At 43.8% G+C, this 15591-nt stretch overlaps 1 protein-coding gene and 1 long non-coding RNA gene across 5 annotated transcripts in view; one reads left to right on the top strand and one right to left on the bottom strand.

Annotated features, from left to right (window-relative positions):
- The window catches only part of LOC117069895, a 248968-nt gene that overhangs the window by 123348 nt on the left and 110029 nt on the right, over nucleotides 1-15591 (top strand). The gene's annotated exons all lie outside the window — the stretch shown is intronic.
- GZMH (granzyme H) lies at nucleotides 11077-14436 on the bottom strand. Of its 3 annotated transcripts, none has more exons than XM_033188387.1 (5): nucleotides 14162-14432; nucleotides 12863-13023; nucleotides 12213-12348; nucleotides 11742-11999; nucleotides 11077-11338 (listed from the first exon to the last, which is right to left on the bottom strand). In XM_033188387.1, the coding sequence occupies exons 2-5, from the start codon at nucleotides 12961-12963 to the stop codon at nucleotides 11195-11197; spliced, it is 639 nt and encodes a 212-aa protein (XP_033044278.1). In that variant the 5' UTR covers nucleotides 12964-13023; nucleotides 14162-14432; the 3' UTR covers nucleotides 11077-11194. The 3 variants fall into 3 exon arrangements, with proteins under 3 accessions (XP_033044278.1, XP_033044277.1, XP_033044279.1); XM_033188386.1 differs by having other exon boundaries at nucleotides 12863-13010; nucleotides 14162-14429; XM_033188388.1 differs by lacking the exon at nucleotides 11742-11999 and having other exon boundaries at nucleotides 12863-13010; nucleotides 14162-14436.

Genomic DNA, 15591 nt, shown 5'->3' with positions numbered 1-15591 from the left:
GACCCTCCGGTCCAGGTGTGGGATATAATCTCCTGGTGTGCCAGTTTGCTAAGACCCTTCGTGAAGCACAGTATTAGGGTGGGAGTTACCCGATTTTCCAGGTGTTACATGTCTCAGTTTCCCTTGGCTAGGAAAAGGGATTCCCTTCCCCCTTGCACTTTCCAGGTGAGATGATGTCTCGCCCTGCTTCAGCTCTAGCTGGTCGGGCTGCACCAGCTGACCAGCACCGATTGTCCGGCACTGCCCAGTGAGATGAACCCGGTACCTCAGTTGAAAATGCAGAAATCACCCGTCTTCTGTTTCACTCATGCTGGGAGCTGGAGGCTGGAGCTGTTCCTATTCGGCCATCTTGGGCGCCATATATACCAGTTTCATTATCCACTTGTTGATTGATGGGCATTTGGGTTGGTCCCACGATTTTGCAATTGTGAATTGTGCTGCTGTAAACATGCGCGTGCAAGCATGTTTCTCGTATAATGACTTCTTTTCCTCTGGGTAGAGACCCAGTAGTGGGATTGCTGGATCAAATGACAGTTCTACTTTTAGTCCTTTTCAGAATCTCCACACTGTTTTCCGTAGTGGTTGTGCAAATTTACATTCCCACCAGCTGTGTAGAAGTGTTCCCTGTTCCTCACATCTATTCGTCTATGCTGAAATCTACTGTTTTTTGATTTTTTGATTATTGCCATTCTTGCAGGAGTAAGGTGGTATTGCATTGTGGTTTTCATTTGTATTGCCCTGATTGTTATTGATGCTGAACAGTTTTTCATATGTTTGTTGGCCTTTTGTAAATTTTCTTTTGAGAATTGTCTATTCATATGCTTAGCCCACTTTTTGATGGGATTTTTTTTTCTTTCTGATTTGTTTCAGTTTGTTGTAGATTCTGGATATTAGTCCTTTGTCAGATATATAGATTGCAAAGATTTTCTGACTCTATTGGTTGTCTGTTTACTCTGCTGATGGTTCCTTTTGCCATGCAGAAGCTCTTTTGTTTAATTAAGCCCCAACTATTTATCTTTGTTTTTATTGCATTTGCTTTTGGGTACTTGATGATGAAATCCTTGCCTAAGCTAATGTCTAGAAGGGGTTTTCCAATGTTTTCTTCTAGGATTTTTATAGTTTCAGGTCTTGCATTTAAGTCCTCAAGCCATCTTGGTTGATTTTTATATGAGGTGAGAGATGAGAATTCAGTTTCATTCTCCTACATGTGGCTAGTCAATTATCCCAGCACCATTTGTTGAAAAGGGTGTCCTTTTCCCACTTTATGTTTTTGTTTGCTTTGTCAAAGATCAGTTGGCTGTAAGTATTTGGGTTTATTTCTGGGTTCCCTATTCTGTTCCATTGGTCTATGTATCTATTTTTATACCAATACCATGCTGTTTTGGTGACAATGACCTTATAATATAGTTTGAAATCAGGCAGTGTGATGCCTCCAGATTTGTTCTCTCTGCTTAGTCTTACTTTGGCTATGTGGGCTATTTTTTGGTTTCATATGAATTTTAGAATTGTTTTTTCTAATTCTGTAAAGAATGATGGTGGTATTTTGATGGGGATTGCATTGAATTTGTAGATTACTTTTGGCAGTTTGGTCATTTTCACAATATTGACTCTACTCATCCATGAACATGGGATGTGTTTCCATTTGTTTGTGTCATCTATGATTTCTTTCAGCAGTGCTTTGTAGTTTTCCTTGTAGAGGTCTTTTGACTCCTTGGGTAGGTATCTTCCTAAGTATTTTATTTATTTATTTATTTTCCAGCTACTGTAAAAAGGATTGAGTTGTTGATTTGATTCTCCACTTGGTCACTGTTGATGTATAGAAGAGCTACTGATTTGTGTACATTAATCTTGTATCCAGAAACTTTCCTGAATTCTTTTATCAGTTCTAGGAGCTTTCTGGAGGAGTCTTTTGGGTTTTCAAAGTAAACAATTCTATCACCAGCAAACAGTGACAGTTTGATTTTCTCTTTACCCATTTGGATGCCCTTTATTTCTTTCTCTTGTCTGATTGCTCTGGCTAGGACTTCCAATACTATGTTGAAGAGAAGTGGTGACAGTGGGCATCCTTGTGTTCCAGTTCTCAGAGGGACTACTTTCAACTTTTCTCTATTCAGTATCATGTTCTCTGTGGATTTGTCATAGATGGCTTTTATTACATTGAGGTGTGTCCCTTGTATGCTGATTTTGCTGAGAGTTTTAATCATAAAGTGGTGCTGGATTTTGTTGAATGCTTTTTCTTCATCAATTGAGATGATCATGTGATTTTTGTTTTTAATTCTGTTTATGTGGTGTATCACGTTTATTGACTTGCCTATGTTAATCATCCCTGCTCCTTGGTATGTAATCCACTTGATTATGATAGATTATCCTTTTCTTATGTTGTTGGATTCAGTGAGCTGGTATTTTGTTAAGGATTTTAGCATCTAAGTTCATCAAGGATATTGGTCTGTAGTTTTATTTTTTGGTTATGTCCTTTCCTGGTTTTGGTATTAGGGTCATGCTGGCTTCATAGAATGAATTAGGGATCCTTCTTTCTCTATCTTGTGGAATAGTATCAAAAGGATTGGTACCAATTCTTCTTCGAATGTCTGGAAGAATTCTGCTGTGAATCCATCTGGTCCTGAATTTTTTTTGTTGGTAATTTTTCAGTTACCAACCAAATTTGGTAATTTTTCAGTTTCAATTTCACTGCTTGTTATTGGTCTGTTCAGGGTATCTAATTCTTCCTGATTTAAGCTAGTAGTGTTGTGTTTTTCCAGGAATTTATCTATCTCTTCTAGATTTTCTAGTTTATGTGCATAAACGTGCTCATAGTAGTCTTGAATGATCTTTTGTATTTCAGTGGTGTCAATTGTAATATCTCCTGTTTCATTTCTTAATGAGGTTATTTGGATTTTCTCTCTTCTTTTCTTGGTTAATCTTGCTAATGGTCTATCAATTTTATTTATCTTTTCAAAGAAACAACTTTTTGTTTCATTTATCTTTTGTATTTTTTTTTGTTTCAATTTCATTTAGTTCTGCTCTGTTCTTGGTTATTTCCTTTCTTCTGCTGGGTTTGGGATTAGTTTGTTATTGTTCCTCTAGCTCCTTGAGTTGTGACTTTAGAATGTTAGTTTGTGCTCTTTCAGTCTTTTTGATGTGGGCATTCAGAGCTATGAACTTTCCTCTTAGTATCACCTTTGCTGTATCCCAGAGGTTTTGATACGTTGTGTCATTATCATAATTTAGTTCAAAGAATTTTTAATTTCCACAGGTATAGAACTTAAAGTATAATAATAATAATAATAAAAGAAGTTTTCATTTCTATCTTGATTTTGTTTTTGACCCAGTGCTCATTCAGGATCAGATTTCGGCACAAAAACCCCAATTTCTTTTGCACCAACCCAATATTTGTGGATCTTTGAGATTCCTATAGCTCTTGTAAGACTTGAGAAGTTTTTAGCTGCTATTTCTTTTTACAAGTTATCTATGCCTTTTCTCATCTCTTCTTCTGGAATGCCCAAAATTCAAATATTTGGTGGTTTTATGGTGTCTCATGTCTTACATAGCTTTCTTCATTTTTAGGTCTGAGTTATTTCAAAAGACTTGTCTTTGAGTTCAGAAATTCTTTCTCACGCTTGATCTAGTCTATTGTTAAGGCTTTCAGTTTTTTTTTTTTTTTTTGAGACGGAGTCTTGCTCTGTGGCCCAGGCTAGAGTGCAGTGGCCGGATCTCAGCTCAGCGCAAGCTCTGCCTCCTGGGTTTACACCATTCTTCTGCCTCAGCCTCCGGAGCAGCTGGGACTACAGGCGCCCACCACCTTGCCTGGCTAGTTTTTTGTATTTTTTAGGACAGATGGGGTTTCACTGTGTTAGCCAGGATGGTCTCGATCTCCAGACCTCATGATCTGCCTGTCTCGGCCTCTGAAAGTGCTGGGATTACAGGCTTGAGCCACCACGCCTGGCCCAGTTTTTTTTTTTTTTTTAAATTTTGTTCATTGAATTGTTAAGTTGCAGGATTTCTGTTTGGTTCTTCTTTATGATAATTGTCTGTTTGTTAAATTTCTTAATTAGATCATGAGTTGTTATTCTGATTTCTTTGTATTGTTTATTTATGTTCTCTCATGTATCACTGAGCATCTTAAAGATCATTATTTTTAATTCTTTTTGAGGCATTTCATAGATTTTTTTTTGTTGTAATCTGTTGCTGGATAATTATTTTGTTCCTTTGGGGTGTTATATTTTCTTTGCTTTTTCATGTTTCATGCGTTCTTACACTGGTATCTACAAATCTGGTATAACAGCCACTTTTTCCAATTTTATGGATTGGCTTTCATAGGACAATACTTTTTCCTTATAGGTGTATCTATAGTGTTGGCTGGGTAAAGTACTTCGGCTTTGATTCTGGGAAGAGACAGCAGTGTAGTCTCTATGCGATTTCTTTGGGTATAATCAGTATCAGTGGTGCCTGTGAGTTCCTCAGTATCTTAGGCTGCAGTTGTTAGTGGAGGCTATGGTAAAACTTTTCTTAAATGGGGACACCAGGTGGGCTGGTCTTTGGGCACCAGTAGTGGCAGTGGTGGGTAGGATATGCTGATCCTTGGGCCCCTGGGCAGTGTACATGAGCATTGATGGTGTGGGTTTGTTCAGGTCAATTCTTGAACCTCCAGATGGCTTGCGGCTTGCTTGGGTGCCAGCAGTGGCAGGAGTGTGCCAGGTCTTGGTGATGGACCCAAGGAAGGAGGGTCCTTGGGTCTCTGGGTGGTTTGTTTGGCATTTGTGATGGCAGTAGCAGTGTCAGGTCAACCCTGAGGCTCTCAGGAAGCATGTGCATGTGTTAGTGGTGGCAGTAGCAGACTGGGTGGGCTAGTCCTGAGGCTCTCAGGTGGCATGTGCAAGTGGTTGATGGTAGTGGTGGTGGCAGCAGGTTGGGCAGGCCTGTCCTCTGGCTCCTGGTGGGTGTGCATAGGTGCCAGTGGTGGTGGGCAGAATGGGTCAATCTCTGGGATCCAGATGATGTGTGTGAGTGCTGTTAGGCTGTGTGGGGATGATCTCAGTCTCCCAGAAGGTGTGCATGGGGATCTGTAGTAGCAGGAGGGGCAGGTCCATCCGTAGGCACCTGGATGATGCATGTGGTTACTGACAGGGTCAGTGCCAGCCAAAGTAGTCCTGTCCTCAAGTCTTCTGATGATATGTGCTGGTGCAGACTGCAATGGGTGGGGTGGGTTGATATCCAGGCCCCCAGATGGTGCACTTGAGTGGTAGCAGAGGTGATGGTAGCAGCTGTGGGTAGGTGGGCCTGTCCACAAGCTCTGGGACAGAGTCCATGTGGGCCAGTCCCCAGGACCCTAGAAGGTGCATGCTGGTTCACAGTGGCACTGTTGTATGAGTTGGGAAGGGCGGGGATACAGGGTTGCTGTCAGTGGCAGTGGTCCCAGGCAGATGGCTCTCAGGCTCTGAGGAACATGCACTTTGGCTCACTTTGTCTCAGGGACAGGCTCCCTAATGCACTGTATCTCTTGTTCCCTAGGTTATGGCCCACTTTGTGGGCCAGAGTGCTGGGGACCCAGCTGCATAGTGAGTCCAGCTAGTGTTGCAATGCTGAATTCCTTTAGGTGGATGTGGGGGGATGTCAGCATGGCTTCAGGGATGTTGAGATGCAGGGGCTCTTGGGCCCCAGGGCGAGCTGCAGTCTCCTGGGAGATGGGCTCTCAAAATGGTGCCATGCTTAGCTGCTTGGGTCTCAAGGGGTGTGTGGGACTCAGCATGAACTCCCTTTTTGGAACAATGCCATCATATGGATTCCAGGCAGCTCGCTATACTAGTCTAAGAGCCCATAAACATTCGAAGGTTCTCCTGTGGCTAGGGTTGCAGAAGTCCATGGTGGCAATTGCACTCCTGTTTGTCTCTCACTTACCTCTTCCCTGCACTGTGGAGTTTCTCCTGGCTTCAACCTGACCCCAGCCAGGCTGGCTGCTTCACTTTCCACTTCTTCCATGATTTGGAGGTTTCCCGTCACTTTCCTGCGCATTCTTATGTTCTGTCTTAGAAATACTATTTGGGCCAGGAGTGGTGGCTCAAGCCTGTAATCCCAGCACTTTGGGAGGCTGAGACGGGCGGATCACGAGGTCAGGAGATCGAGACCATCTTGGCTAACATGGTGAAACCCCGTCTCTACGAAAACATACAAAAAAACTAGCCGGGCATGGTGGCGGGCGCCTGTAGTCCCAGCTGCTCCGGAGGCTGAGGCAGGAGAATGGCGTGAACCCGGGAGGCGGAGCTTGCAGTGAGCCGAGATCCGGCCACTGCACTCTAGCCCTGGGTGACAGAGCGAGACTCCATCTCAAAAAAAAAAAAAAAAATAAAAATAAAAAATAAAATAAAAATAAAAATAAAAAATAAAAATAAAAATAAAAATAAAAAAATACTATTTGGTATGTGATTATCTACCTACTGTTTTGGTCCTTCTTTGTGGAGGAAGCGAGTGCTTCTGGCTAGTGCCGCTAGCCAGCTGTCTTCTATTACCTAATATTAAATGGAAAAAGTAGAACGTAAAACTGTGTACAGTTTGACACAAATTTGACAGAATTGTGGGAAAAGGGCAATAATCAGAACAACAATTTTATGTGATTCTTGTTTTCATCTTTATATTATTGATTTTTCTGTAATGGATATGTGTTCGTTTCGTAAGCAGGAAACGAAATGTAGAGCACATGATCCTTATAAACAGTACACACCATTAAGCATTTTGATAGAGACAAGCTGGCAGTTTGGCAAAATAATTTCCTTTTCTTCTGAGGGAAGAAATGCAGTTCATTTCATTGATGAGCTGCATTGTCCCGCCTCGCTTGGGATTAGGTGTGGCCGTGTGATTGTTGCAATAAATGTATGTGAGTGGAAATGATGTGGGCACCTTCCAGACCTGGCCCAGAACACACTCCTATGCCTGATCATCTAGGCTTTTCCTCTTCCACGGTTTGATGCAGAAGAAGTTGGGGAAGCATCTTTAGAGAACTGAGCCTGGATCTCTTAATACTGGGCTGACTATGTAATTTGTTGGCCAAACTGGAACACGTGAGAATAAAAGGATACAACTGTTCACTGGGAATATTCATTTTGTACTGTGTGTGGACAAGAAATCAACTTCTGTTGTGCTAGTCACTGAAATTCTGAAGCTTATTTGTTATAATAGGATTATCTTAACTGACACGTGTACAAACTTAAGCCAACCTTTTTCTCATATGGAATATTGTTAAAAAATAAAGTTAATGTAATAGTCATAAAATTTAAAAAGTTAAATACATTACAAAATAGAAAGATGAATCATGTCAGCCTTAATCCTACCACCCAACTGACCGTTAACAGAGATGTATTTTCACCCAGATTGTTTCTTTGTATATTTTTACATAGATGTGACTAAAGTATATTTATTTTTGAATCATATATTTTAAATTAACACATTTTCCTCATTTTATTAAAAATGTATTAGTGAATATCATTTTAAAATGTCATTCATATCTAATAAACAGACTTAATTTACTACTAAATAATACGTAAAAGTTATAGAAAAATTAAGAAAATAGATATGTAGGAAGCAAAAATCCTACAGGAAAAATGTGTATATAAGCACCACCAGCTGTGATGGCTCACACCTGTAATACCAGCACTTTGGGAGGCCGAGACAGGTGGATCACCTAAGGTCAGGAGTTTGAGACCAGCCTGGCCAACATGGTGAAACCCCTTCTTTACTAAAAATACAAAAAATTGGCTGGACATGGTAGCACATGCCTGTAATCTCAGCTACTTGGGAGTCTGAGGCAGGAGAATCACTTGAACCACAGTGACCCGAGATCATGCCACTATACTTCTGCCTGGGTGACAGAGCGTGAGACTCTGTCTCAGGAAAAAGAAAAAAAGAAGAAAAAATGTGTATATAAGCACAAATTTAATTCTAGTATATACCAATCTATAATCTACTTTTAACATAAACATACATGGTGAATATTCTTCCATGTGACAAAATGTAGTTGTATATCATAACTTCAGGGATTCCATAGTGTTTAATAATATGCAGCTTTAAAAAATGAATCCCCCAATTAGTGCTGGATATTTTCATTGTTTCTAAGATTTTACTTGTGTACCAAGGTTGTTATAAGGAACAACTGTGTTCAGTTTTCTTGGTGTGGTTGATGGCTAGATCAAATACTTCTTTTTTTCCACATAAAATCCAGCTTCTGCAGGACAAAGAATCTGTTTTCTTTTTTTGGATCTTTGTGTACAAGCTGTGAAAATACCATTTTTTCAATGCTCATGCTGAATCTGAATATCATCGTTTTTGTAAATCCTTCCCAATCAGATAAGCAAAAATTATTACTATTTTAATTTGTATCGATTAGTTATTGAACGTTTACTTTTTCCAAATGTTTATTAGTTTTTTTTTTTTTAAAACAAACTTGCCTATTAATGTTGTTAGCCTAGTTTTTTATAGCTGTGGATAATGTAGATGTTAATGGCTGCAAAATGGATATGTTGAATGCATGATATTTTACCATTTCCCTATTTAGGACATTAATGCTGATTCTAATTTGGGACCTATTATTAAATAATGTTGCAATGAACATATTTATGAATAACCACACACACACACACACACACACACACACACTTCAGATCTTACATAGGATAAAATCCCATGCTCAATGTCAAGTGTTTCTGTCAGATCTAAGAGGGAAGACTGACCCAACCAGGCACTCTCCTGCCAGGATCCTTTGGAGCTGGTGGCAGAAATCTTTGGTCACTTTGCTGCTGTCTCTGACTTACACCCTGGGACTCCACAGAGCTCTGCTTGGCTGGCTTTTTGGGGTCTTTGTGCTTCTTCTATGTGATGGCCCCCTGACTCCTACGTGTGCTGCTGGTCACTTGCTTATCTCTGCATGTGTTTACTCCTTTCTCACCTGTGCTGCTGCCAGTGCTGCTTCCCAGGGAAAGGCTTGGGAGATGGACATCAGGACAGCCTTATGTGAAAAATAAGTCTATTTGTTTTTCCTCTTATTTTTCAATGTGCTGGATTTTTTCCCTCTGTGCAGGTGATTTATTTGTTATTCTTTTCAGTGAAGTTTCTATTTTTTTCCGTGTTGGTCCCATTTGATTCAGTGTTTGCCAGCTATTGTGAGTTTATAGTGTTCTGTCACATTTAACTCATTAGCGGTACTATTTGAGAGCTCAGGATCTTAAATAAAGTCAGCAGGGTCACTATTATATTAACTGTCTCACACTTGAACTGTAGCATTTCTTAGGTTTGTGGACCGAGGTTAATATCTTCTATATGCAGAATAAGCAAAGCTAAGGCTGTTCTGGTTGTCTTCTTCCTTCCTGATATAATTTGGCTCCGTATCCATGCCCAAATCTCACCTTGAATTGTAATAATCCCACATGTCTTGGGAGGGACCTGGTGGGAAGTTATTGAATCAAGGGGGCCAGTTTTTCCTGTGCTGTTCTCATGAGAGCTGATGGTTTTATAAAGGGGAGTTCCCCTGCACAAGTTCTCTTGCCTGCTACCACGTAAGACATAACTTTGCTTCTAATTCACCTTCTGCCATGATTGTGAGGCCTCTCCAGCCATGTGGAATTGTGAGTCAACTAAACTTCTTTCCTTTATAAATTACCCAATCTCAGGTATGTTCTTATTAGCAGTGTGAGAACAGACTAATATATTTCCACACCTCTGGACACAGACTCCACTGAGCATAGATTAAAAACTTTAGGACCTGAGAATCTCCAAGTCTCTTCTAATTTCACACACTGTCCTTCTGGGATCAAACCAGATCATGCATGTGAGGCTGTAATGAACACTACATGTAGAATATAGATAATTTAATTATTTTTAAAACACGATTTCTTGTGGATCATAAATACAGATCCATTTATGCCAAACTGACCTGCCTGGTAGAAGCAGAGGAACCAGGAGAATTGAGGTGAAATTTTTTATCATTGTAAAATTTCCAAAAGCAGAGACAGGGCCTATTATATGCCCGGCACAAAGAGAGAGATCAATTAGCAAGTATTCGTCTATTGATAAATGGCATAGTGTTACTTCCAGCCCATTGGCCCTGGAGCCCTCTGGGGCACAGCTGCCATAACCCCAGATTGCCAACAGGGGGAGTCTGGGTCTGAGGCCAGGCTAGGCTGAAAGATGTTGAGGCTGCTGAGTGGCTCCACAGAAAGTGATGCCTGAGCCCCTGGGGAAAGCTGCGCTGGACTGAGGGCCTCAGCCAGCCTTGCCCAGGTGGAAGGTGAGAGCTGGCTCCTCTGATCAGCATCAGGTGGGCTGGCAGCCCAGGTCTGGTTGGAACAAGCAGTAGAGAAGAGTTCACACAGAGCTGGGAACTCTGTTAGCGAGATGAGAGAGAGACTGGCTTCAGAACAGGGTAAGCTAGAAGGGAAAGAAACTGGTAGCCAGGGCACTTGGGTGAAAAACACCTGGGAGCTGGGAAGGCCAGCCAGGAAGGAATAAGGTTGACTGAGCTCAGGGCTGGGCCTGGGGTAGGGAAATGGGACCTAGGTGCAGAGGAGCATCTCAACCTCCTAAGCTGCAGGCAGACCTGACTGTGGGAGAAGCCTGCCCTGGCCGGAGAGCCAGGAAATAGGAAAAAGGAAACTGGGTACTCACGGCATAGTTTCCTGGAAATGGGAAACTGGGTACTCACGGCATGGCCCCTGGCCTTCTGGGTCCCTGGAGTTATTTCCTTTCCACTGCCCTGCTCCATTCTCTGCTACGTTGTTAGGGGAGTAGGTGGTTGGTTTAGAGATGGTAAGAAATTCCTAAGTTCCAGAGAGGTTTATTTATTTATTTTTTGTGAGGGGAGGGGGGTGAAGATTGTTTGCAATGGAGTTCAAACCAGCTCTGACAGAGGGTTCAGTATCAAAGACATGTGATTGAGAAATTGGTGAAAACACTGTACAGCATGGAGTTTAGGGAGGAAGGAGGGCTGGGGGAGAAAGGAAGAAGCAAAAGCCAGAACTGTCAGCAGATGGCTGCCTGGAGCAGTGTTGTGGCATATTGAAGATGGTTCAGTGAATAAATAAGACTTCAGTCATATTTACACTAGAGATCCATTTATTACAGTCCTGCAACCCCAACCGCCCACCCCTTGGGGATTCTTGCCTCTGTCCCAGAGATGGTCAGGCCCAGAGGAAGGTTAGTCTCATGCCTGCTGTTAGAGGCACTTCATTGTTCTCTTTATCCAGGGCAGGAAGTATGAGATCTTCATGTAGACTCCTGGAGGTGTCCCCTGTTTGTTTCCATGGGAGAAAATACCTTGGGCCACACCCTTACACACGAGGGGCCCCCCGGAGTCCCCCTGTGAACAGAGAGAGGAAAGACTGAGCTGGCCTTTCCTGGGATGGGTGGTCTCTGTTACGGATTTTGTGTGACGTCAGTGCCAGGCAGGCCTTGTCACCTCCCTCAGTCCTGGGTCTCCAGCATGGCCCTGGCTGTGCTTTCTAGCTCTCCCCAGACCAAGCCTTTCTCTGCAATTCTCACAGACACTTCGGTGATAACTGTGGGATGACAAATCCCTCCCCTCCAGCCACCCCAATCCACCCAAGGAGTGGACTAAAGCCACCTCAATCCACCCAAGGAGTGGACACAGGCTGTCCAAGCTCTGAGCTGAGAGCATAAGGATCTGGCCACTGCCATACCCCAGAAATCCCTCAAGTTCCTCTCTCCCTGTGGTCTTTCTGGGTAGGGGCTGGAAATCCAACCTTGAAACCGGTCTTTGTCATCTTTGGATCCCCCACACAAATCTCAGTGGCTTTGATGTAATTGCCATGGAAGAGACGTTCACACTCCCAGTCCTTCTGCACTGTCAGCAACACTTCCTGCAGTGTGGTTGCTAAAGTGTCCTTTGAGACACAACCCCAGCCGGCCACACTGCACACCTGCCCTGGCTTCACCTGGACCTTGTTGCTAGGTAACCTGAGGGGCCGTACAGCTGTGGTCCGCTTGGCCTTTCTCTCCAGCTGGTAGGGAAGAAGCAAGAAAGTCCAGGTCAAGCAATGGCCTTCTGGGCCCCAAAACAGTGATGGGGCTGCACAATCTTCCCTCTCCTCTAAGGCATAGGAACTGGCCAAGAGGTCAGGATGGAAAGGAGGGAAGAGCTCGTGTCACAGTGGCCACAGTGGGAGTGGAACCAACTGGACGAAAAGAGCAAGAGTGGCAGGAGTGTGCCTCACCTGCAGTAGCATGATGTCGTTGGATAAGTTCTCAGGATTATAGGCTGGGTGGGGGATGGCTCTTTTCACAGGGATAAACTGCTGGGTCCGCTCCTGTTCCTTGATATTATGGGCCCCCAAGGTGACATTTATGGAGCTGCACAGAGAGCAGAGTGAGGATGGGGGTGGAGTCACAGAGGATACAGCCCAGGAGTAGTAAAGAGCAGATGACAGCTAGGGCAGGGTGGGGCTGCAGCTGAGGGGAAGTTGAGGGGACAGGAGGGCTCCAGGGCTGAGTGACTGTGCCCTCTGCTTCACAAAGACATGAAGAGTAGGGCTTCCGGGGGCTCTCTCTTGCCTTCAGGAAATATCATGAAATTGCTCGAGTTTGCATTTTGATCCTTAATGCATGGATTCAACCTTTACCACTGCTTTATTTGGCCAGTGTGTGAAACCGTGCCACTTGCTCTGACCTCTGACCCTCTGACCCTGTCCTATTTCTCATCCTCTCCTCATCCTAGTCCTATTCCCAGGTGGCTGCTCCAATGAGCTTTCATGGGCTTGCATTACCAGGAACTCTGGAAGCTCCCCTGGGCTGCAGTCCCCAGAAGAAAACAAGGGTCCCTGTAGGGGTGGGGGGGCTCAGAAGGTGAGCTGGTGTTGCTCCTTACCTTCCCAGGCAGTGAGCAGCTGTCAGCACAAAGTCCTTTCTCACTAGGATGCCGCCACACCTCTTCTTACTCTTCTCATCCAGAAACTGGACAAAGGCCATGTAGGGGCGGGAGTGGGGCTTGGCCTCATGGCCCCCAATGATCTCCTCTGAAAGGAAAGGCTGGAAGATAAAGTAGCTGGGGATGGTTGCGGTCAGGAGAGAAGGCTTAGGATGACAGTGATTGACGGTGAAGTCTTTTGTGTGCTGCAGACAGTGAGGGAGGGTCCTCCTGAGCTCTGCAGGGAGCACTCCTTGCAGGCAGAGTAAGCTTTTCTGAACTTTAAGTCTCAGAACCTTCTCTCAGAAAGAATGGACAGTGCTTGACTTCTGCATCCTACTGCAGAAACATACATGGAGGAAGAAAGATCTATTTTCACAACGGTAGAGCCCCAGAGGATCCTGGACCGTACTTCCCAGTCTCCTCCTTTTTAGTGAGTCTCTCTGATCCCTCTGAGCCTCTGCTGTCCTCCGGATTGGTGCCATTTTCTAATGATCTACCCATGAGCTTCTGGAGTTGGATTTTCTAAAATTCTCATGTGCCAGGGCCTAATATATTCTACGTTCTCAGTAAGTGTTGTTTGGTGCGTAAATGAATAGCCTCCAATTAGCCTTTGGCTGAGGTTTAGTGGGGGTAGGGCTGGTGGGATTCAGGACCTCAGGGATGTTAGAGGGGGGTACCACCAGGTCAGTGGAGTAGCCGAGGGCCTGGAAAGGCAGAAGGAAGTGGAGAAACCAACTAAAAATGAATTGCAAAGCCTAGGTGGAGCCAAGGTATTGGGAGAGCTATGGACACAGTCATCTTGCCACCTCTGAGATAAGTTGTACCATGGACTTCTCTCCTGGGCAGGGGTGATTGGGTGGGGGCACTGAATAATTTAAGTGGTTCTTAAGCTGCGTCCAGTGATAACTCCCATGACTGCAACTTGGTGTCTGAGCTCCTCTTTCCTGGGTTGGAGTGTAGAATAATAATTACTTATCTTTTTCAGCTTCACATTCCCCACCAAATGCCTTTCTAAGAACAATCCACATTCCAGGTCATAAAGGAGAGGTCTAGGGAGAGGCTAACACCTATTAAACCTTTTAGGGAACACCCTTCATTTTTCCATCTTAGCTGAGTCTCTATCTAGCCTCAGATTTATAAGTCTGGGTGTGGAATAGGAGCTGGGCTCAGATTGAAGAAAATTCCTGACCAGTGCTCATAGGTACAAGGTATCTTATAAGATGGGTTCAGGCCTCTAGAATAGGGATAGTCACTTACCTGTCCCAGCCCCAGGGGTCAGAAGAAAGGCCAACAGGAGCAGAAATGGCTGCATTTTCTCAGGAAGGCTGCCCAGGTCAGAGCTGTTGGTGTTGACTCCTTTCAGAAACAAAATGCTGGAGGGGGATGAAGGAGGGATGAGGTACAGTAACCTCAGAGACCTCCTAGGCTTGTCCCCTTCTGGTTTTGATGGGTGTCATTATAAGGGTGGTTTATTAAAATTCTCTCATTTGGTTTAAGTCGACATGGCACTGTCACCACATTTACACCCCTGCTGCTGAGTAACAAGGTGAAAGCAAGAATAAAGAACAAGGAGGTGGAACTGTTGAAGCTGTGGCTGGAGCTAGCAGAAAGGCTGGTACTGCAGAAGCTCCTCAGTGACTGAGAAGAACTGAGAATGTCTCCTTTTCTCAGTTCTTGGCTCTTTTTCTACTCAGATAAAATCATGAATAATTATTTAGCAAGCCAGATCCAGGGATATGAGAGACATGACTCTTGCCGTTGAAGAGTTGATGGTTAGCAAGAGTAGACTGAAAATCTGTGGTTAGAGCACAAGATGGTAAGGGCCATGGTGGGGAAATATGCTTGTTGGTGTGAGATGGAGGCTGGACTTGCCTTACCAGTATGCAGAGTTGCACACACCCAACAAATACTCCAAAAGGCAACCCATTCCTATCTTACCACTATCTCGGATTCATATTTTTGGAATATTTAGAATCCCCTCTTTAAATAAAAATATTCTGTGACAAAGATAACTTTTGTATTCCACAGTTCTACACAAAAGTTCTGGACTTGATATTTATTGAACCAAAATTAGTCATCATTGCGTCCACTGAAGTGTAGTGCTTTATGCTTTGGTTATTTAGCCCTCCTTAAGTGGAGGTAGGGACTGTTCCACTCCATCCGTGCTGCTTATGAATGAGGAGGGGATTTCCCTTGAGAAATGCTAGTTGTTGTTACCAGGTGATGGAAAAATGGATGCTGATCATCCTGATAATAACTGTCCACTAAGGCCGGGCACGGTGGCTCACGTCTATAATCCCAGCACTTTGGGAGACTGAGACGGGTGGATCACGAGGTCAGGAGATTGAGACCATCCTGGCTAACATGGTGAAACCCTGTCTCTACTAAAAATACAAAAAAATTAGCCGGGCGTGGTGCCGGGTGCCTGTAGTCCCAGCTACTCTGGAGGCTGAGGCAGGAGAATGGCTTGAACCTGGGAGGCAGAGCTTGCAGTGAGCCGAGATCGCACCACTGCACTCCAGCCTGGGTGACAGAGTGAGACTCTGTCTCAAAAAACAAACAAACAAACAAAAAAACTGTCCACTAAGTATTCTCTCAGTTTCCAGAGAGCCATGTCTCTGATGTCCCTTGGCTCACAGTCATGGGCTGTCCATAAACAAAAATGTGTGTGTATATATATATATATA

This window comes from Trachypithecus francoisi, unplaced genomic scaffold (genome assembly GCF_009764315.1).
Source record: "Trachypithecus francoisi isolate TF-2019V2 unplaced genomic scaffold, Tfra_2.0 Lachesis_group3, whole genome shotgun sequence".
Classification (NCBI taxonomy): Eukaryota; Metazoa; Chordata; class Mammalia; order Primates; family Cercopithecidae; genus Trachypithecus; species Trachypithecus francoisi.
The sequence above is the reverse complement of the archived record's forward strand: the minus strand, read 5'-3'. Positions and strand labels throughout refer to the sequence as shown.